Source organism: Muscardinus avellanarius, assembly GCF_963383645.1.
Source record: "Muscardinus avellanarius genome assembly, chromosome: 4".
In the NCBI taxonomy this organism is placed as follows: domain Eukaryota; kingdom Metazoa; phylum Chordata; class Mammalia; order Rodentia; family Gliridae; genus Muscardinus; species Muscardinus avellanarius.
Window position 1 is genome coordinate 5,119,488 of NC_137789.1, and position 24,164 is coordinate 5,143,651.

The 24,164-nt window shown below is 46.3% G+C and overlaps 1 protein-coding gene across 1 annotated transcript in view; it reads left to right on the forward strand.

Annotated features, from left to right (window-relative positions):
• The window catches only part of FAM135B (family with sequence similarity 135 member B), a gene marked incomplete at both ends in the record, with an annotated part of 208,160 nt that overhangs the window by 86,226 nt on the left and 97,770 nt on the right, over positions 1-24,164 (forward strand). Inside the window, one exon of the mRNA XM_080695259.1 lies at positions 20,534-20,673. Within this exon, the coding sequence (XP_080551385.1) occupies positions 20,534-20,673 (140 nt within the window). The remainder of the gene's footprint in view (positions 1-20,533; positions 20,674-24,164) is intronic.

Below are 24,164 nucleotides of genomic sequence, written 5' to 3' on the forward strand. Positions count from 1 at the left end.
CAATGAGATACTATTGAATATGTTTATACATCAGTGAAAAGGATATGATTTAGGAGGAAAGGCTGACTATGTACAAAAAAACAGGGAAAATAGCTGAAACCCTCAGGTCCTTAAGAATTTGCTTTCTCTTAGGCCTAGTGCCAAGTCGTATGGAGTTAGGATGAATTATAGCAGAACTGAACTCGAAGGACCTCATCCTTACATGTAAATAAACAAGTACAAGATGGTGAGTGATAGGGAGGAAGGTAAAACGATGCAACATGATGGCCCAACAGCCAGTCGGGCTGCCTTCCCTGGAGATGTTCAGGGTGTTCAATCAAGAGTGAGCAGTCCACTGACCTCAGTTCATATGAACCACAAAGACCCAGGTGATAGGCCTTAAACGGCAAGTTTGTGTAAGTTTCATTCCTAGACAGCAAGATGGCGTGATCAACTTTGTGCCAAGATGATGATGTAAAGGGAACAACCTGGAAAGCGGGCCTTCTGATAACTGGATCTGAAGCTGTACTAATTGATTCTTATGATGTAAGCCCCATATGTATTGATTCTGGAGGCAAGTGGCTAAGCATTGGCTGACACCCAGACAGGTGATGCTGAGGCTTCCAGATAGTTGTAGAATTTCCTTAGATACCAGAGGCTGAGAACATTTGGGATTGCCTCTTTAATGCCCTGGTAAACATTAGGACAGTGTGAAGCATCAGGAGGGCCCTGGACTTGGAGGGTAGATTTGTACTTCTACTGCTGACTGTGAACTGATGTTTTTATCCCTGAGCCTACAGTTCCTATCTGTGAAATGAGTTAGTAGAAATGCATTTTTTTGCTCTCTGTTCCCATCTTTGATGTGTAAGTCTCAGATGCAGCATATTAAAGTCAATCACTTCCGGGCGTGGTGACGCATGCTTGTAATCCCCTCGCTTGGGAGGCGGAGACAGGAGGATCGTGCAGGTTCGAAGCCAGCCCCACGCGCTGGCTTAGGAGACCCTGTTTCCAAATAAAAATATAAAATTAGGTCTGGGAGTGTAGCCCGGAGGTAGAAGGGCTTCCAGGAACCCCAGTACCACCAAAAAAAAAAAAAAAAGTCAATCAGTAAGCCAAACATAAGAAGAAGGGAGGGGAGGAACGGGATGGGAATCTGGGAAGGACCAAATGAGTGATGTGTGCCTCTGCCATCTTCTACTCCATCAAGATGTATGGCACAATGCACCCATGAAAAAATAATAGTGGCTCAGAGATAAGAACAAAAAAAGTCATTTTTTTTTCCTGGAGAGTTCTCAGCCTCCCCGTGGAGAAATCAAGGAACATATTTAGCACTTGTTTGAGAACTATTTTTGAGCATTTAGTTTATTCAAAAATCGATCCATATCATAGGGAAGGGACTCAACTGATTGTCCCATTGTCTATGCCCTTAAGCAACTTACAGAACAATAAGTAAGATAGAAGAGGTAGATGGAGATAAGGGGATTCTAAGAGAATGGCAGGAGGACTGTATTGGTCACAGGAGAGGTATAAGGACAGGTGTGTAAGGCATGGGCAGATGTGTGTCTTTAATAATAATAATGCCATGCATCACTGTCTTATCTAACCTTTGAAACAATTTGGTAGAAGAGCTGATTGCGAGTAGCTTTTATATGAAGTGCATTGGACCCAGAATGCAAAAGTGATCTGCCAGTGCTTAGAGAGCTTGACCTGGCACAAAGATCTTTCTGTATTTAGAGCCTGTGCTGCTTGCAACATATTGAGTGCTGCCTTCCCGCTGTGAAAATCATTCAGGAAGAGGTGGCAGTTGAGAGGCTATTGAGAATCAGGAAGGATTTCAAAACAAGTCTTAGGCTATCGATTCATTTAAAAATATACTAATGGCATGCCTCCCATAAAGGCACCGCATTAGAAGCCAAAACTGAGGTGGGCGTGGTGGCACACGCTTGTAATCCCAGTACTTGGGAGGCTGAGACAGGAGGATCGCAGGTTCGCTGCCAGCCTCAGTTACTTAGTGAGGCCCTTTGCAACTTAGTGAGACCCTGTTTTAAAATAAAGAATAAAAATACGTGTATCTCAGAGGTAGAATGCCCCTGGGTCTCATCCTCAGTTACACACACACACACACACACACACACACACACACGGACCTGAGAATGTACTGAAGTGTAATGTACTCACTAATCCTGGAGAAGCCCGTGTCCACTTATAGAAGGGCAAACAGGGCTGTAACTCCAGTGGCAGGTGTTCTAACAGAGCAGATGCAGGTGCCTGGGAGCAGAGGAGGAAAGAGTGATCCTGCCTGCACCACTGAGGGCAGAATTTGGGGAGAGGGGAAAATAAGCAGGGTCTCCAATGGATGAAAAAACAAAGCTTAGCAGAGAAAATATCATAAGGAACAAAATATTCAAAGTATATCTATAAATTGCTCATTTTGGGCAGGTGCTGTGCTAAGACTTCAGAAATGTTCAGTAAGGCTAATTAGAAAGAAACTTGTATTGGGCAGGGAAAGAATCACCCTGAGACAGTCCCTACCCTCCTAACTCCCAATTAAGAAAGTAATTAAAACATTGAACAATGGTGTCTGTGCATAGTAAACCATAAATATTCATTTTCATTATCTGATTTTATATGCATAGCTATCCTACAATTAAAGATTATAACTTAATTTTATTTAATTTTATTTTTATTGGTGCTTTGTAGTAATACATCTTAGTGGGTACAAGATGGTAAAGGCAGTCTAAGCTGGGATAGCCAGGGGAAGCTTGCAGAAAGAAAGGACTTTTGCGACACGCCAGAAAGATGGGAAGTAACCAGATCCTCCATGGGTCCCATTCATGCACACATCAATCATTTAGCCCTTTTCCAGTTCCCTCCCAATCTCCTCCCCCTTTCCTCCTTCCCATGTTTGGCTTAGTGATTGACTTTGCTAATGTACATGGTATATATTTACAAACATATAACTCCATTTTATAGAGAATACAATAATTTTAAAATCATGTCCTGGTGCATACCTACAATCCCAGCTAGGCCAGAAGCTGAGACAGAAGTATTACAAGTTCAAGGCCAGCCTGGAAAACTTAGTATGACTCTGTTTAACTAAAGCAAAATCAAATAAAATTGGTTTGGTATGTAGCTCAGTGGTATAGTGTCCCTGGGTTCAATTCCTGTGTCAAAATTAAATAAAATAAAGTAGTGTATTTATTATATGAAGAAATGAAGACACTAACCCAAATCTCCGGTTCTTTTCACATCCCTGTGCCTAAGGCTGCTCTCTAATGTTTCAGCCATGTATTAATCACCTGCTATGGGTTCAAATGGCAGGATTTAACAGTAGGAAATCATGATATTTAGGAAAAAGAGTAACACTGGGCCTTGGTCAGGAGTAGGGAGTAGCTTGTACTACTAAATTTTTTAATGAAAGGCACTTGTATGTTAAGGAGTGCTCTGGACATACATGGAGCATATTCAGAGCACTGACAAATGTTGAGGGGAAAAAGCATATGGTCCTGAGGTACAAGCAGGCAGTCCAAGATGGGATAGTCAGGGGAAGCTTGCGGAAAGAAAGAACTTTTGAGACACTCCAGAAAGATGGGAAGTATCCAGATCCTTCGTGGATCCCATAAGCCCCTGTTCCCTAAAGAGTCCACACCCCTGGGTAGGTGGCTACTAGACAATCTCACTGTTCCTGAAGATTACAAATTTGGCTAGAGATGAGATAGGAAATGCAGAAGTTCAGATGGAGAAGCCACCCCAAGTGTGGTCAAGACATGTGGCAGAAATCCTTCCTTTCTGCACTCATTGTAAAAATAGTGGAAAGCTAATGATTTGGCTCAGAAAAACAGGGGGTAGTCAGAGTGATTCATCAGAAACAAGGTTACCCATTGCATTGGGACCCAGGCCACACAGTCTACCTGGAAGACACCTCCAAAGTGTCTGGAGGCTAAGGATGTGTGAGATGGAGAGAGGAGAGCTGGCCCTGGAATAAGTTCCTGGTCCACACAGAGATGGAATGAGCATCTGTGTCTTTTGGCATGCCTACTGAAAAAAGTTCCTGTTTACAGAAAAAGGGAAACACCTGCTGAAAGGCACTTCAGAGTCTTGGAGGACAGGAGCTCAGGTCATCCTAGAGCTTAGAACAATTGAGAGGAAGCCATGTGAAGCTAAAAAGTCCAAACTAGCTGCAAAGATGGGTGTTAGGAGGACCAGCCTGTGGATATACCTTGTTAATTTTAACCAGGGACAGCTTTTAGCCAGGATGTCAGATGTGAACAATTGTCGAAACAGACACTGCCCTGGCCTTTCTAAGTCATGTTCCCCCTTCATAGTGGCCAATACCATGCACCTCCAGACTTTCACATTCCCTACAACCCATAAAATATTTATGCCAGGGGAGTAGGCAAACTACAGGACCGTGTTCACCACTGCAGGTGCTATGCATTATGATTGGCTGGTATCTGTGTTCTGTCTGGTGCCTTATTTTTTAATGTCTTTCTACCTCTTGGGGAAAAAATCATATGACCCAGGTATATGTCCTTGTGCACAGAAAAAAGAAGACCAGGAGAGGCCAGGTGTGTGTGTAACTGGAACCAGTCATTCACTTGCTGGGCAGGGGAAAGGTGGGATTAGCCCACACAGGGAGATTGAGGCCTCTGCTCTATTTCTAAGCAGGCCAGGCTTGGCTCGGACCCTGGCTAGGGCTGGCCTGCCAGCTGGACCCTCCATCTCTGCAGAAGACTGAGGCAGAGGGACCACCTGGTCTAGTTATTCAGCTGTGGCTCTGGGGCCCTCTGCTATATTTGTAGCAAGTTCCAAATCTGCAACTATCACCCCTACATTCTGTGGCCTCCAATTAAGGCCAAGGTCACCGTAGGCTAGAGAAACCCTCTGTGCTGCTTGGGATATTCTGGGCAGGGTGACTGGGCGGGGACACTGTGGGTCTTACAAATATTTGATTAGCTGCAATTGCTGCTAAACTTAGTTCTCCTTGGGAAGCATATGGCTGAGGCAGATGGCTCAGGAGAGGCTGATCACATAAACAGGGCTCTTGGCCTCCCATCCGCTCAAGCTCCTGATGACTTATTAACAGGCCGGGTTTCAGGATTAGAAGATGGAGTCTGGTTATACCCAGCTCAGAAAGTCCCACGTTGTGCCTTTCAGGCATTCTTCATGCCTGCTCTTTGCAAGGGAATATGGCTCAATGTGGGCTCGGGTCATTGTGAGGATTTAGCAGGAAACAGAGACAGCCTGGACATGCTGTCTGCTCCATCTGAAATTCAGATCACTTCCACAAATGTTGCTAAATACCCTTGCCAAATTTTCAGTGATCAGGTCACTTGGAGCTCCGGTCAGTTGTGCATTCTATAAATAATTGCCCAGCCTGGAGGGTGAACAAAATGCCAGCCCCAGGTTAAATTCTCATGATGCCTGTAGCTTTCCCTAGGGCAAATTAAACCACAGCAAACAATTTAGAATTTGTTCTAAGTGTAATAGGGAAAAATAACGTCTGACTTGTATTTTATTTTATTTTACTTGTGTTTTATTTGTTTATTTATTTATTTTTAGCAGTACTGTAGTTCCTGGAAGCCCTTCTACTTCTGGGCTACACTCCCAGACCTATTTTATATTTTTATTTGGAAATGGGATCTCTTAAGCCAACAAGGCTGGCTTCGAACCAGTGTGATGCTCCTGTCTCTTCCTCCCAAGCATGGTAATTACAAAATTACAAGCATAAGCCACCACGCCTGGATTGATATATATATATATATATATATATATATATATATATATATCAGGTGTATGTCAATATATAATATATATATTTAACTTTTTGTGAGTTATTCTTTTGTATTGGTGCATTGTTATACATCTTAATGGGGTACAAGATGGTAGAGGCATACATGCACATATTACTTATTTAGCCCTTCCCCACTTCCCACCCCATTCCATCCCTCCTCCCTCTTTCTCATGTTTGGCTTAGTGATTGATTTTGATATGTTTACACACACAATAAAAAACCAACAACAACAACAACACAATGAAACAACCCTACAAATATATGAATACTGAGCCTCTGCAGTTCTCCTGAGTCTGCATGGATTATTTTCAGCTGTTTAAGGTTCACTTTCTATATTACGTTCTTGAGCATTTTCCAGGCACTCTTGTTTGCTCTGAAACAGTTTTGTTGAGCATTGGTGCAGATCTCTGGAGGATGCAGTGAGTTCAACCACTGCTACCACAGGTCTAGCCAAGGTTTAGGCAGTAGTATCTCTGTGGAGTGTGGAATGAGGAACTGACTGCTTACAATTCTGATGAGCTACAGCAGCTTACTTTGCTTCAAGTAGTTGGCTTTTTTTCTGGGGGTCTCTGTAGGCTGCAGTGTTAGCAGTTCTGGTATGGTGATACAAGGTGGTGCCACCATGGCCCTGGCAGCTCCAGCCATTGGAGGCAAGCAGGCAAGGTACTTTTTCTTCTATATGTTATTTAATAAACTAGTGGTTGGTAAGAGTAGAAGCAGTGAGTTCAGTTTTCATATTCAATATTGATAGAAAGAATTATTAAATATAGTAAGGAACAGATTCATCAGAGCTATGTTTTGAATGTGAATACACAGGATTTGAAGATGAATCAATAAAGGAGGTAAGAGGAAAAAGTAGATCAAAAATGCCTGTAAAGAATCTTATACTACCACAGATAATATTGTAAGAGGAATGGATTTGGAAAACATAAGCAAAAATTATTTCTTGGATATATTGTGTTTATGATGTGTACTTAACAGCAATGGAATTATGTTAAAGGATAAGTTGCCATGCCTACTCAGGACAGAGATGACACCGGAATATATATCTAGTCTTGGGAATGGCTCAGACCCTCTAAGGTAGGAGCACATGTTATGGAGGAGAGAATAATCAGGACAAAGACATAGGCCTCTAATCCAGGGAGGTTGGAGGTGTTGGAGGAAGGGGGAGGGTCAGCAGCAAGGTGAAGGAGCATCTTGAACATAGATACCTTCTATTAGTAGCCAAGGGTGAGCATGAGGGATCTGTCCTGCTACCAAGACAGTGGTGTCTTCATTGCCATTTTTGTATGTAAAGGAAATGAGGCTGGGGACAAAGAACACCCCACCTCAAGTGGAAATGTCCCGGGCATAAGCAGGGAGATTTTCCATGCTCCATCTAGCATTTCCCACTATCTTGGACAAGACTGATTTTTTTCAGTGTCAACGGGAAATTAACGATCTTCTTCTCCACCACTTATCTCACTCAGGTCTCTAGGAGTTGATAACATTCTATGGTGGATAGTTGTAATAGTCACATCATCTGCATACTCCTCTTTATCTAGTAGTGTATCTCTTGCTGCCATTTCTCTGACCTCCATTTTATGTTAATTCCTGCATCAAGTGCTGCCATCAGACATCCAGTCAACCCTCAGGACCCTGGGCCATGTATCACTCTCTCCTCCCTGGTTCATCAGTGAGAAACCAATGCTCAGACTGGTAAACTGTTCCCAGGTGCCAAGTGTATACATGGAAGAGCTCAGAGCAAGCCCACATCTTTTAACCAAATCCATTTCTTGCTGCACAAAACCATGAGGTATGATACAATGCTCTGGACTCTTACTGAAATCTAAATTGAGATACCTGAGTTTGCTTAGCAGTTAAGGCCAATCAGAAGAAAACTCAGCTGGCGAGGCTTCCGGTGGCCAGAGTGTGCTTGAGGGGACATGCTGGCCTTTCACTTGTGTGATTATAGAGCAATGCACATTATAGGCTAATAAAGTGCTATCAAGTGCTGGACCTTCCACACAGGATCTAATAGGTAGGTCATAATGGTTTATAATTAAGTAATTAAGCCCACTCTGTGTTGATGGAAGAACACGTGCAGCTAAATTGCAGCAGCAGCTCTTGCTCATCATCAGGAGATTAAACGGTGCTTTTAACTGGGCTCTGTGGTTAGAGGCCCTCCTGCAAATTTGAATGTCTGCCAGGCCATGGTGTCTGTCTTGTAACTTGAGTTTTGCTAAAGAATAGGCTAGGCATCAGAAACCCTGAGTACTAGAACCAACTGGAACTACCGCTGACATTGGATCCCTCTGGCAAGGCATCTCCCCCCATCCCTGTGTTCATTAATGCATTCATTGACTGATTTACTGCACAGTTGAGTGATTGTGTTCTGCAAAGCTTGCTGTTCCACTAATCTAGAACTTGAATTATTTTCTATAAAAAGGAATTGGTAGATTAGGGCAAGGTAAAGTAAGAGAAAGTATACGGAAAATTGTACAACAAATGGAAGAGTAACCTTTATCAAGGTTCTCTTCTGACCAGAAATACCTTTATGTCTAATGCATCACTTGTTTGGTTGTCTAATTAAATAGTGATTGGTTACATACATAAATTAAAAATGGGAGAATATCAAAATTAAGAATTGGAATCATCATTCTACCACCTATTATTTTTGACATTGAGGGCATAACAAACTCTGTGATTATGAGTTTCCACGTAAGTAAAATGAAAACTCATATGCCAAAAGTCCTACCCAGTGGTATAAAGAATATTAAATATCTGGCACTTACACCAACCAGTCCCAGGCTAGCTCCTACAGAGAAGTTTGCAATGAAGAAGCCCATTTTGTACTTGTAATATATCACTGAAGAATGATTTTTCCAAATCACTTAGTTAATAAATAATATCTATGTTCCAAATGTCTTACACATAATTTACCACCTCAATTAAAATTCTAAATTAGACTCCAGGAGATTTTACAAATAATGTAAGTGTAGGAGAGGTGAGACATTATATGATGTAAACAAAATGGTACTATTCATTCCTTACTCTATGGACAGAAGTGTGAAGCAGATATAGCCCTCAAAGAACCTTATGATTGCCCATGGATGAATCCTGGGTTCTGCTCAGGACCTGCATGCAGTAGGTGACTAATATTTGATAAATTCATGAATGATTATATTTCATGGCAAAAATCACACATATATATTACTATGGGATCACGGCTAAGGCATACATTTATATTCGTGTGCATCGCATTGAAATATTCAAAATGTCTTGTACAGTAGGATACTTTAAGTAGAAAGCAGGAAAAATATTTGGTATTCATTGAAATGGGCATACAAATGACAAACTTTTATTGAAGTGTAACATCAAAAATTGAAAAGACAAGTGGAATAACGCTGCTTCACATTCCAACTAACTGGTTGTGTTTCCAAATGCCTTCTTAGCAGAAATGACAAACCCAGCCCGATTGCACACTGTCCTAAAAGCCTTTGGGCTTACAATGAAATGAGGCTCCTTTCTGTGTGTCGCATTGGTGAACAGGGGCTCTGTTGAAGTGTAGCACTTTAGCCTCTAAAAGAGGCTGTATCTTCAGTCGTGAACGATGGGGTGGTCCAGGTTTCTGCACACTGACACCCCTACTTTGTGTTCCTGGATTATAACATTTTAGCCAAAGGCTATGATTTGAATTTTTTTTCTCTCCAAAACTCATGCTGAAATTTAGTTGCTATGGCAACATTGCTGCAAGGTGGGGTTTTTAAGAGATGACAGAGCCGTGATGAACGTACCAGTTTGGGTGTGAGTACTGCCATTGCAAAAGGCAAGTTCAGCCTCTTGTTTCTTGGGCCTTCTGCCTCTGGTATGAAGAAGCAGCTGCAAGAAATCCCTCTCCAGTTGTGGAAATCTCCATGTTGGCCTTCCTAGCCTTCTGAATTGTGAGCCGACACATTTCTGTTCAATATAAATGATCCATTCTGTGGTGCTGTGGCACAGCAGCACAGGCAGACTAAGACACACTCTTCACACATTCAGTTATGGTTCTTCAAAGCATAGCCTTCCCATCAGGAGAGCTGGGTTTACAGGACTTGCCAGCTTACAATGGAGCCAAACCAACCATCTACTCATGAAGCCTTGTGACCCATGAGCTGCTAGTGTAATCACACTTGTATCCATCTCTTCTCAGCATAGATTTGTTTTTGTGGTACTAAAGATTGAATCCAGGGGCATTCTGCTCCTGAGCTATACTCTAGCCCTATTATTTTTTTATTTTTTATTTTGAATCAGGGTCTCATTAAGTTGCTGAGGGCCTCATTCAGTAGCTGAGGCTGGCCTCAAACTTGTAATCCTCTTGTCTCAGCCTCCCAAGTACTAGAATTATAAGTGTGTGCCACTATGCCTGGCTTCAGCATAGGTTTTGTTTTTTTCTCCAGGAACCAGTTGTTCTTGCCCAACCCGCACAATATGCTCATACTTTCTTGCCTGGGAAAACTCTATCTCATCCAAAGTCTCCACAAATTCCAAACTTCAAGAAATCCAAAGCCAGGGAGGGCATGGCTCCTTCATTGTCCTTTGCCCCAGGAATTGCTGGTTCCCCCTCCAGGCTGTTCCCTGGCAGATGCACAGGTAGTCACACCCTTCCCATCCAAAAAGCCACCCTCCCTTCCCCACCCTCCATCCAGCAGCAGGCTCAGGACCAGAGTGATAATTTTTTTTTTTAATTTATTTTTATTGGTGCACTGTATTCATACATCATAGTAGGATACAAACTTTTGTAGACATACATGCACACATCGCCCAGTCAGCCCACTCCCTCCCCATCCCTCCTTCCCATGCTTGGCTTAGTGGTTGACATCTAGTATTATAGCAATTTATCCAAAATTAAAAATGATAATCTCACATAACAGTTTCATTTGTCTGATACCAAGCTTTTGATGACTCAAAGATAACATTTCAATATTTCTTTTAGCTTTCTTTCTTACCAGAGGATATTTTTTTCTGTTTTTTTAGGTGAAACTATCATGTATTTATATATTTATTTTTCAGAAAAAATCTATCCTAATATGAAATATGGATTTTAGATACCCAAAACGATCTTGAAAAAGAACAAAGCTAGAAGATATATATTTTCTGATTTCAAACCATATAAAGCTACAATAATTGAAACAGTGTAGTACTGTTCTAAAGGCAGATATATAAACCATTGGAGTTAAATACAAGCCTAGAGCTAAATTCTTCCCTATATTGTCAAGTTATTTTTTTTTATTTTTAATTAATTTATTTTTTAAATTGGTGCATTGTAGTCATATATCAATCACATTGGAGTACAAGACTTGAGAGGATATACAAGCACACATCATCCAATTAGCCCTCCTCCAGCCCCCGTCCCATTTCCTCCCCCTCCCTCCATCCCACACTTCTTTGGTGGTTTACTTTGATACATTTGTTTATGTACCTCCTGCATTTTAAAGAGGCTCCGTCCTCCAGTATTACATACCCTCTGATTGGTCACATTAGTTGCTTCACTATAGGGCCCTTTCTATAGCTCAACCTCTTCCTGTTGCCCGTTTCCTCCTAGTTATTGCTGATTAAGAGAAGCGTCTGATTTATATTTTCTGCGATATTTCTCTGTGCATGCTGCGTTGCAAGTACCAATCCCACTCTTGATGGTCCCAGTAGTGGCCTGGCTACTCAGTGGACTGATCCAGACCTCGCTGGCTCACGCAGCGGCCTTGCCTCATGGGAGGACCCAGTTCTGGTCTCGCTGGCCCCTGAACCGGTCAAACCCCTAAGCTGACTTTGGTCCCGACCTTGGAGGCCGCAGGAGTGAACTTGCCTCACGCCAGGCTCCGATGCTGGCCATTGGCCCCTGCACCAGTCTAACCCCTTGGCAGGATTCCAGTCCCGGCCTCGGAGGCCCCAACACTGGTAATGCCTCACTGCAGGCTCCGATGCCGGCCTCACTGGCCCCAGCACCGGCCTAACCCCTTGACAGGCTCTTATCCTGGCCTCAGAGGCCCCAGTACCGGCCTTGCCTCAAGGCAGGCTCCGATGCCGGCCTCGCTGGCCCCAGCACCGGCCTAACCCCTCGGCAGGCTCTTATCCTGGCCTCGGAGGCCCCAGTACCGGCCTTGCCTCACGGCAGGCTCCGATGCCGGCCTCGCTGGCCCCAGCAGTGGCCTAACCCCTCGGCAGGCTCCGATCCCGGCCTCGGAGGCCCCAGTACCGGCCTTGCCTCAAGGCAGGCTCCGATGCCGGCCTCGCTGGCCCCAGCAGCGGCCTAACCCCTCGGCAGGCTCCGATCCCGGCCTCAGAGGCCCCAGCACTGGTCATGCCTCAAGGCAGGCTCCGATGCCGGCCTCGCTGGCCCCAGCTCCGGCCTAACCCCTCGGCAGGCTCTTGTCCTGGCCTCGGAGGCCCCAGTACCGGCCTTGCCTCACGGCAGGCTCCGATGCCGGCCTCGCTGGCCCCAGCACCGGCCTAACCCCTCGGCAGGCTCCGATCCCGGCCTCGGAGGCCCCAGCACTGGTCATGCCTCAAGGCAGGCTCCGATGCCGGCCTCGCTGGCCCCAGCACCGGCCTAACCCCTTGGCAGGCTCTTATCCTGGCCTCGGAGGCCCCAGTACCGGCCTTGCCTCACGGCAGGCTCCGATGCCGGCCTCGCTGGCCCCAGCACCGGCCTAACCCCTCGGCAGGCTCTTATCCTGGCCTAGAGGCCCCAGTACCGGCCTTGCCTCAAGGCAGGCTCCGATGCCGGCCTCACTGGCCCCAGCACCGGCCTAACCCCTCAGCAGGCTCTTATCCTGGCCTCGGAGGCCCCAGTACCGGCCTTGCCTCACGGCAGGCTCCGATGCCGGCCTCGCTGGCCCCAGCAGCGGCCTAACCCCTCGGCATGCTCCGATCCCGGCATTGGAGGCCCCAGCACTGGTCATGCCTCACGGCAGGCTCCGCTGCCGGCCTCGTTGGCCCCAGCAACGGCCTAACCCCTCGGCAAGCTCTTATCCTGGCCTCGGAGGCCCCAGTACCAGCCTTGCCTCACGGCAGGCTCCGATGCCGGCCTCGCTGGCCCCAGCACCGGCCTAACCCCTCAGCAGGCTCTTATCCTGGCCTCGAGGCCCCAGTACCGGCCTTGCCTCAAGGCAGGCTCCGATGCCGGCCTCACTGGCCCCAGCACTGGCCTAACCCCTCAGCAGGCTCTTATCCTGGCCTCAGAGGCCCCAGTACCGGCCTTGCCTCACGGCAGGCTCCGATGCCGGCCTCGCTGGCCCCAGCACCGGCCTAACCCCTCGGCAGGCTCCGATCCCGGCCTCGGAGGCCCCAGCACTGGTCATGCCTCAAGGCAGGCTCCGATGCCGGCCTCGCTGGCCCCAGCACTGGCCTAACCCCTTGGCAGGCTCTTATCCTGGCCTCGGAGGCCCCAGTACCGGCCTTGCCTCACGGCAGGCTCCGATGCCGGCCTCGCTGGCCCCAGCAGTGGCCTAACCCCTCGGCATGCTCCGATCCTGGCCTCGGAGGCCCCAGCACTGGTCATGCCTCACGGCAGGCTCCGCTGCCGGCCTCGTTGGCCCCAGCACCGGCCTAACCCCTCGGCAAGCTCTTATCCTGGCCTCGGAGGCCCCAGTACCGTCCTTGCCTCACGGCAGGCTCCGATGCCGGCCTCGCTGGCCCCAGCACCGGCCTAATCCCTCGGCAGGCTCTTATCCTGGCCTCGAGGCCCCGGTACCGGCCTTGCCTCAAGGCAGGCTCCGATGCCGGCCTCGCTGGCCCCAGCACCGGCCTAACCCCTCGGCAGGCTCCGATCCCGGCCTCGGAGGCCCTAGCACTGGTCATGCCTCAAGGCAGGCTCCGATGCCGGCCTCACTGGCCCCAGCAGCGGCCTAACCCCTTGGCAGGCTCCGATCCTGGCCTCAGAGGCCCCAGTACCGGCCTTGCCTCACGGCAGGCTCCGATGCCGGCCTCGCTGGCCCCAGCAGCGGCCTAACCCCTCGGCAGGCTCCGATCCCGGCCTCGGAGGCCCCAGCACTGGTCATGCCTCAAGGCAGGCTCCGATGCCGGCCTCGCTGGCCCCAGCTCCGGCCTAAACCCTCGGCAGGCTCTTGTCCTGGCCTCGGAGGCCCCAGTACCGGCCTTGCCTCAAGGCAGGCTCCGATGCCGGCCTCACTGGCCCCAGCAGCGGCCTAACCCCTCGGCAGGCTCCGATCCCGGCCTCGGAGGCCCCAGCACTGTTCATGCCTCAAGGCAGGCTCCGATGCCGGCCTCGCTGGCCCCAGCACCGGCCTAACCCCTCAGCAGGCTCTTATCCTGGCCTCAGAGGCCCCAGCACCGGCCTAACCCCTCGGCAGGCTCTTATCCTGGCCTCGGAGGCCCACGTACCGGCCTTGCCTCATGGCAGGCTCTGATGCCAGCCTCGCTGGCCCCAGCACCGGCCTAACCCCTCAGCAGGCTCCGGTCCCGTCCTCGGGGGCCCCAACACTGGCCTTGCCTCACGGCAGGCTCCGATGCCGGCCTTGCTGACCCCAGCACCGGCCTAACCCCTCAGCAAGTTCCGGACCCGACCTCGGAGGCCCTAGCACAAGCCTTGCATCATGGCAGGCTCCAATGCCGGCCTCGCTGGCCCCAGCATCTGTCTAACCCCTCTGCAGGTTCCAATCCCGTCCACGGAGGCCTCAGTAGTGGCCTTGCCTCACAGCAAGCTCCGATGTCGGCCACTGGCCCCGGCGCCCGCCTAACCCCTCAGCAGGTTCCGATCACTGTCTCTGTGGTTAGTATTTCAAAGGTTCCAGTTGTAATGTATCAGATCTCTGCCTCCCCCGAATATTGGCCACTGGCATTGCCACTGCCTCCACCGTTTCAAATCCTTCCCAGGCTCTTTTTCCACTCTGAATGTTGTCCAGTGTTCCTAAGCATGCGTGATGGTAGCATTCGACATTTAGTGTAATTTCTCCAAAAAAATAAAGTTGGTAAGATCCGGTTTCTGCTTCTCCTGAATACAAGTCTCCACCTCCATCGCGAAGAACTCTTTCAACACTGCATTTCTCCTTGGTCTCCGCTAAACTCTCTCCTTATATGTGATGTCTGAGATTCTTAACAATATAGAGAAATAGCAGTCCTCTTTCACGGCGAATTTTTCCATAAGTTCCAGTGCATTTAGATAAGTTTTGTCTGCATCTCCAGTGTCCTGGCATCCATAACAGCTTTCTTACCACCTCTCCGATATTTTTCTTTATCTTTTTCTGTTCTGGGCCCGGTTTCTCCAGGGGTCTGGCGTGCTACTCGCAGTTCGGCCGGGACCCAGAGTCCCGCGATCCGGGCCCCAGCTGGCGTGCCCTGTGCTCGACCCCCGCCCAGAACCCAGCGTCTTACTGGGCCTTGTTTCTCCAGGGGTCTGGCGTGCTACTCGCAGTTCGGCCTGGGGCCCAGAGTCCCGCGACCAGGGCCCCATCTGGCGTGCCCAGCCCGCAACCCCTGCCCAGAACCCAGCGTCTTACTGGGTCTGGTTTCTCCAGGGGTCTGGCGTGCTACTCGCAGTTCGGCCTGGGGCCCAGAGTCCCGCGACCTGGGCCCCATCTGGCGTGCCCAGCCCGCAACCCCCGCCCAGAACCCAGCGTCTTACTGGGTCCGGTTTCTCCGGGGGTCTGGCGTGCTACGCAGTTCGGCAGGGGCCCAGAGTCCCGCGACCCGGGCCCCATCTGGCGTGCCCAGCCCGCGACCCCCGCCCAGAACCCAGCGTCTTACTGGGTCCGGTTTCTCCAGGGGTCTGGCGTGCTACGCGCAGTTCGGCTGGGGCCCAGAGTCCCGCGACCCGGGCCCCATTAGGCGTGCCCCGCCCGCGACCCCCACCCAGAACCCAGCTTCTTACTGGGCCTGGTTTCTCCAGGGGTCTGGCGTGCTACGCGCAGTTCGGCCCGGGGCCCAGGGTCCCGCGACCCAGGCCCCGGCTTTTGTGCGCCGCGCGCAACCCCTGCCCAGAACCCAGCGTCTTACTGGGCCTGGTTTCTCCAGGGGTCTGGCGTGCTAAGCGCAGTTCTGCCTGGGGCCCAGAGTCCTGCGACCCGGGCCCCATCTGGCGTGCCCAGCCCGCGACCCCCGCCCAGAACCCAGCGTCTTACTGGGTCCGGTTTCTCCGGGGGTCTGGCGTGCTACGCAGTTCGGCAGGGGCCCAGAGTCCCGCGACCCGGGCCCCATCTCCAGAGTGATAATTTTGACCCTTCTCCGCAAACAACAGTGAACATCTTTTTCAAAGTGGCTTTACCTCCTGTCTCTTCCTTGAAATAATTGCAAAAAATAATAAAACTTTGAGTCAAGGTAGCTTTCTGCCATTCCTTTTTCTGGAAACAGCCAGACAATTACCTGTATAAAAAGCCATCATTATCACCTCATCTTATCAGGAAATGTGTTTGGCTTTTGAGAATTTTACAGTTAAAATAATTCTTCTTTATTTGTAATTTCATGTAAGCTTCACTCTTATGGAAATTAAACAGGGCATTAATTACTCTTGTCTCATTTGAGCTTAGATTTACCAGCCGGCTAAAGACACAGAGCTGGAAGTTAGTGGAGGCAAATCTAGAGGTAACTAACAAAAGGAGATCCTATTTTAGGCCCTATTTTATATAAAATCCAAGATCCTGACCTTGGGATATTCCCAGTGTCATAGAGTTTTCCCAATTTAGTGGGCTCTGACATATTGGGTGGATCTCTCATATGGGTGCCCTGGGCTTAAAGAAATTCAGAGATGTCTTCTGAGTGTTATTATTTTAGTATTCTAGACCTCACCTAGCTGGCCTCAAACCTGGGGAGCTGACAGGGTGCCTTTTGGAGTCTGACTCTTTAGCACAACTTTGATTTTTTTTTGGGGGGGGCTCCTCTATGTAGGCAGAGCCCTAGTTGTGGTCTTGGAATGTGACTGGATTTTAATCCGTAGGTCAGTGCCCATGAGGGTGCTGTTGGTTCAGGCCTTGGGGTATAGGGTCCATGTGAGATGAACAGCATCTGTGTTTTGTAATTTATCCTCATCAAATCTTCTGGGCTGGGGAAGCTCTCAGCATAGGGAGGTCATCTGAATTTATAATAGTTAGATATATGTAGATACATTAAGTATTGGTTTCAAAAAAGAAGTTGTTTTCTTCACTGCTTGTGATCTCATTTTTCGAGAGGAAAAACTATCAAAACCTAAAAATATTTCTATTTTAACCTCTGGACTGAAATTCCAGATAAATTTGTTTGTAATATATTATTTGCACAATGAGAATTTTTTTTTTGTACCAGGGATGGAACTCAGGGGCATTGTACCTCTGAGCTATTTTTTAGTCTTATTTATTTATTTATTTATTTATTTATTTATTTATTATTTTTAATTTATTGGTGATGGTGATACTGGGGTTCCTGGAAACCCTTCTACCTCTGGGCTACACTCCCAGACCTATTTTATATTTTTTATTTGGAAACAGGGTCTCTTAAGCTGGCGAGGCTGGCTTTGAGCCAGCGCGATCCTCCTGTCTCCGCCTCCCAAGCGCGGGGATTACAAGCGTGCGCCACCACGCCTGGCAGTCTTTTTTAGTTTTGAAACAGGGTCTCACTGAGTCTCAAAGGGCCTCACTAATTAGCTGAGGATGTCCATGAACTGTGATCCTCTGGTCTCCACTTCATGAATGCTGGGATTACAAGTATGCACCACCATTCCTGGCTCAATGGGGACTTTTATGGACCTTCTCTTTCTTCCTCTGCCCTATTCTTTATCTACTCCCTCATTTTTTCCCCCATTCTCTTCTCCTTCTTCCATACTTTATTTTCATTCATGCCTTTATCCCCTTAATTCCTATTTTTCTCATGCATGGAACCAACTCTGAGACACAGACAAGAAGACAGATATTTGAAAAGGCACCTTCTTGTGGGACCAGTTGGAGTGGATCACTGGTTGTCAAATAATAAGTATAAATGTAGAGAGAAAATTAGTTTTTTACCCACATTTGGGAAAAGGCAACATCCTAAGTTATCTGCTAGGTCTTGAAGAATAGACAGTCTCCTTATCACTGGGTGACTGTTTCATGAGAGTAAGGGTAGGTGCAGATATGAGAATGGCTGTCTTCAACAAGGAAGCCTGTGCAGAATGAACCAAAGAGCTAGTGCAAGAAATTTGGGCAAGTGGCTTTGCAAAGGAGAGGAAAATGGCAGTTGCTTTAGAATGTCAGGAAGAGGAAGAAAGCATAATGAGCAAGATGTTGAAATGTGGACTCTCTTGTGAAAGAGGAGACCATTTCAGAAGAGTCAAAGCAGTCTGACGGGATATCCCATAATGGCGAGCCTTTTCAATGGATGTCTTCCTTGGCAAAGAGACACCTATATTATGCCCTATTTAATAGTAATGGAGAAATAAGAAAAGCCAACAGAGCCTTAGAAAGGCCTCATCCTGGGCTTAAGAGTGCACCTTTAGATTTCATGATCTTCAGTAAGTGCCACCTGAGCCTGTTGTCTACTTTGTCAATCTGCTCAAAATCAGAAGGGGTTAATATCCCTTAAAATGTGGTCAATTGAAATGAAATTCTTCTATAAGGACAATAAAAAGTCACTGTAGTGTATGTGGTAGGCCTAATATATGTCAATCGCAGGGTATTGAACCATTTTACCCTCTTTATATCTACAATAATCCCAAGAGGTCCTTGTGGATATGCCCATTTTCTCATGGAAATCTGTGCTCTAAGGACAAGTGATTGAACGGTTGTGCCAGCTTGCTATCCCTCCTGGCAGCACAAGGCTCCTGCTGCTCTGACCTTCAGAGCATTTACCTCATCCATCCTCTGCCATGTCGCCAGTCTGGCTTGTAGATCAAGTAGGCCTTGAAAGTGACAGAGAAAAGGCAGAAAATTAAAACATAGAGGTGTCTGTGCAGAGTTGTTTTCTTCTTCAGGGCTACAGCAGTGTGAATCCAACAGGTTTCATGGGGGCTGCACTGGGACTGGGACTTCATTTCCTTCATGGCACGGTGCATATCAAAGCAGGTGCATCTTAGCATCTTTGAGAACAACCTGTGGTTCAAGTTTTGTCTTTTGTGTTCCGAAGCTGTACAGGAGGTGGCTTAGATATCACTGTGTGTTGGAAAGTGACAGTGATCCTTTCTGCCTGCTTCCTCTAAGCTACCTGGGATGGTTCATAAGGCAGTTTTTCTTTGTTAGTAGGACTGATTTTCTTGTATTTGTGAACATGACTATTTTGTGTAAATTATACTTTTTAGATCTTTCTGTTGGTTTTTTCAGCCTACCTTCCCTTAGGAGATTAATGAGTTGTACTCACTGCAGAGTTCCTTTTCTTGGGAAGATGTGAGGATGGTTATGCACAATGTCTCATTGTTTGTCATTGTCTCAGGCTGCTTTAACAAAGTACCATACACCAGTTGGCTTATAAACACCATGAATGTATTCCTCAGTCTGGAGCATGGGAGACTTAGCTCATGGTATCAGAATGGTCAGGTTCTGATGAGGTACTCCTTCTGGGTTTGTGGATTGATGATTTCTCAATCCACATGGCAGAAGGGATGAAAGCTTGATTCTATGGCCTTTTATTGATGGGGCACTAATCTTATTTATGAAGATAACGCTCATTGTGACCTAATTACCTACCAAAGGTGTCACCTCCAAATACTATCATGCTGGGGATTAGATTGTAACTTAAGAACGTGGGAGAAAATGACCATTCAGTTCCTGACAACAAAATATCAAGACATCTTGATCTTAATTTTTGAGGCTTTGTCTCTTCATCTGTAGTAAAACTTGGACTAAGAATATTCACTGAAGACTAATAAAAGTAACATATTCGTGAAGCACGTTGAAAGCCATAAAACGCCACCTAATAGAGCATTGTTATGAAAAGGTAATCATTGCCTTACATAAATGTTAATATTGTCTTAGAATGCTTATACATTTCTCTGACTGTGCAGCTCATGTATTAAGGATTTAGAGACATTCCCCTATTTACTCCACTGGTCAGTGGATGCAGTAAGGTCCCTGAATCTCATTGTCTTTCTGAAATCTTACTTAGCCTTGAATAGTATTTAGAGACTCTGCTTCATAAGAACACCCTGGATTACACATGACTAAAGAGGTTCTTCACATCATTCATGATATGTAAACACCTAGTTCTGTAGGCACTAGGAAGGAAGAACATCTGTAGACACTATTGAATGAAGGGTTTCTTCCCCTAGCCTCTTTATTCCCTGACCTTCTCCTTATTTCCAGGATAGGGCAACTATAAAAGGGCTCAGAAGAGGGGATGTGTGAGCAGGTAAGGGCTTTTACAGGAACTAAATTATACCCCAGGAGCTCTGCCCACGCATAAAAGATCTGTCAAGATTTGATGGTTGTCAGGCATGGTGGAACATGACTGTAACCTCAGTACTTAGAAGGCTGAGAAAGGAAATTTACAAGTTCCAGGTCTTCTCCAGCAACTTAGGGAGATCTTCAGCAACTTAGTGAGACCCTGTTTCTAAGGAAACTATAAAATAGGGCTAAGAATGTAGCTAAGATGCAGAATACCCCTGGATTCAACCCCCAGCACTCAAATGGTTTGCATGACACTGGGCCAGATTTTCTTTAGATACCAGCCCAACTCAATGACCAGGAACCTTCATATTATGAGACCTCATTCATCTGTGATTTTAAGCTCTGGGTGTTGTAATGTAGTTTTGGGTCATAACTTTTCTAAAGCAGAACAGACACCTGAATGGGGCTACAAGTATAGGGAGCTACCAGAGTTCATGGTATCTACTGATTTCTTGTTGTGCAGAGAACAGCAGTCTGCAGTCAGCCTGTGCCCAAGAGAGCACTCTGCACAGCCGGGTCTTCCAGATCTTATACAGGAATGAAGAGGTGCCCATCAACGATGCCGTGATCTTCCGAGCTCATCTGCTCCTAGATGGTGAAAGGGTAAGATGTGACTCCCCCTCCAGTCTAAGTGGTTATTCTCTTTTTTTGACTGGTCCCTCTCATGCTAGGTAAGTAAAGGGGAAGCTATAGATTTTCTCTGAAATATGGCCACAAGAATTTGTAGTGTGAGAGCATTCATGCACTGAGTTAGATTTTTTTTACTCCTCCGTTCATGCACATGCCTCCCTCCTCCTCCTGTCCCATCTCAAGGGCAGGCAGTCTCCATTGATTGACTTCATGTCTCTCTCAATAACTCCCCACTGGCCCATTTCTGCAGCCACTCACTCTTTCAATCCACTGGCCAGCATGGATTGTTGATGATTTTGTGTGTCTACTTTTTTCAGAGCTAGTTATTGGGCTCTTGGATGAACCAGATCTTTGTGTTCTAGTGGTTAATAATTCAGTAAGAAATCAGAAAAGAATCTTGGTAGATGATACACACTGCACTGGCTGTCTGTAGGAAAAAAATGGAGGACACTGAGCATGAAGCAATGGACCTAGGATGATAGAGGTAGTGCTAATCAACCCTTGTGAAAGGATCTGGCTCTCAGATGCACATTGCTAAGAGTCTGTGAAAAGGGAAAAAGAAAGAACATTACATGAAGGGGCAAATCATGAGTAAAATGTAGAGGGCTTGGTACTTTATCACCTCAGCTAGAAACTTGATTGAAAAGCTCTCATTCATCAAGTCAACACGTTTCAAAGAAATACCTGGAGTCCACAGCATTGTATCATAGCCCCCATCTCATCTAAAATGCCTGCTGTCATATTCCAGTTGATTATTTTTTTATAGAACCCTGTTCATGATGTGAGAGAGTGCTCATTTAAGGGAACGTTGATTGGTGACCTCCTCCTTGAATTCCCTGAAGTGCATAGAACAGCTCCTATTGACATCCCCTTTCTCTTTTCTTATTCCTTGGGATTTTGTTCACATCTTCTATGTTCTAAGAATGGCAAGATTCCTTTGGGTGGCCTCAAGTAAAATCTATCACTCATTCTTTATCCATTGGCCCATCTTATTTGTTCAAGATTCATTGAGCCCCCACTAAGCATGTACCATACTGGAGATAAAACAGTGAACAAGAGAATATCCCTTGTGTTTGCATCTTATATCTTAATATTGGGTCAGTGTCTCAGATATATTGGTATCATTCCATGTTAATTCTATCAGAGTCTTAATACTGTGCTTAAGAGTTCAGTTTGAAGCCTTTCAAGTTTGACCTCATGGGGTCATAATAAGTTGTCAGGTTGGACAGGGAGCCTCTTTCAAAAGACACATTTTAAGTTATTTACTTCTATAATCTAATTTATTATCATATTAGTAGTCATTCATATGGCAGCAAACAATGTTACTGCTAATAATTTCATCCAAACCAGTGACAATTAAAATGAATTGGAAATGTGTGTAGAGCTGTATATTTGGAATGGACACATTAGCTCTTTTCCAGTGCATTTCTATCTGCTCATGACAACCAAAGTCCTGATTATAGGCTGGTGGCCATAAAATGTGTTCATGAATGCATACAGTGATGATTGTGAACAGCAGACAGTGATGGGGTAGAATGAACATTTACCCATCAATCACACCATGCCGTCAGCTGTAGGGAATTCACACAGGGGGAAGGTCCAGTCTGTGCAGGGAGGCTGAAAATGAGTACAAGGGATGACTGTGGGGAGAACTAGTCCCCATTAAAGAATAATAGGAATGTGTTTTGACATTGGGAAAGAGTCAGTGTGGAGGTAAAGTGGGTGTTTCATCCATTTACTAAATAACCCTACAGCAGATGCAGTAAGAATTACAAAACACATAGAACAGTAAAAGGAGGGAGATTGAATGAGACAGAGAAGATGACAGAGAAAGGAAAAGAAAGCCTAGGGTAAATATAGCAGAACAAAATGCACAAATATCTCATGGATCTTGGCTAATGGTGGCCCATGCACTGAGTGCTAAGCTCCTAGTAGATAAGAAAAAGAAGATGCAGTTATGAACAACCAGATGCTGAGTATTCTGAGAAAGAAGAGGAATGGATTACATTGCTTGTGTGTGTGTGTGCGCGCGCGTGTGTGTGTGTGTGTGTGTAAGATTACATTTTGATATGTTTAAAAATGAAAAGCATTTCTCAAAGTGAGATTCTGTGGAGCATCCACATTATAGTTCTTTGGCAGTACTTGTATGAAATCCAGATTCTTGGGTTCATCCCAGACCTCCATGTGGGGGCTGGGGTAGTGCCTCGATTCAGAGTTTGGGCAGATAGGCACAGGTGAGAATTGCAAAGAAAGTGGTTCATAGCTGGGGAAACAAGCCAACAGGGCAATGAGAAAGCAGAGGGACAGAGGGCAGGGGGTATTTGTTGTGGGTCATGGTGTAGGAAGCATCACAGATGCAGATTTAAAATGGAAGGTTGAAGCATGACATCTGGATACCCAGACACCCTGCCAAAGGCCACATGTATACCACATTCTAAAGGCAGGAGGAATTTAGAGCTCAGAAGAACTGCTGGGATTCACAAAGTTCATTCAGGTGCAAATATAGGAAATGGAGCTCAGAAGACCAAGGGTGCAGAAGCCATTGTTCCATCACAGCAAAGATCATGACAGGTGAGCAGCCAAGGATGACAGGAAGGTGAGCTTTGCAATGTACAAGCACAGCCCCCAGAGGTGGGCTCAGGTGAAGCCCAAAAGACTAGAGATGCTATGTAGGGAAGAAAGTTAGTGAAAATTGACTCTGAGGTGTGGACACGGAGTGGCCTTGAAGGTGCCATTCCTGGCCCAGGGAAGTCAGAGAAGGCAGTTTTCCTTATAGAGTGACAGGAATTCATGTTGAGTTGTCAAAATTATCATAATGATATTAACAGTAAGAGCATCTCACATTTCTCAGGTGAGTGCTGTGGGCAGGCATTGTGCTGAGTACCCTCTTTTTAATTTCTCCACTGAATCACTATAACAATATAATGTGATGTTTAATCATTTCTGTTGTATGAATGAGGATATAGAGATTTAGTGATGGTATGTTGTCTGAAGGTCACATCCTGTGTAGAAATTTGTAAAGCTAGGCATCAAGCCTATCAGTCTAATCTTCAAGTCTACGTTTGTTTGTTTGTTTGTTTGTTTTATTTTGTGGTACTGGGCATTGAACCCAGGGGCATTCTGCCTCTGACCTATAATTCAGAATTTTGTTTGTTTTGAAACAGGGTCTCAATAAATTGCTGAGAATCTTGCTATGCTGCTGAGGCTGTTCTTGAACCTGCAGATCCTCCTTTCTTAGCCTCCTAAATACTGGGATTATGGATTTGAATCACTATGCCCAGCCTCAATCTGTGTTTGAGAGGAAGAGTACAGAGCTGCCATGCAGAGTTGGTAGGAGAATAGATCCAAGCCCAGTAGTACTTAGAAACAATCGCAGTAATAACATTTTTCTTCTGATCACTGTCAACCTTTGTGTACATTTTTTACTTAGTTTGCACAATTGTAATGCTTCTGGGTAAGCATAA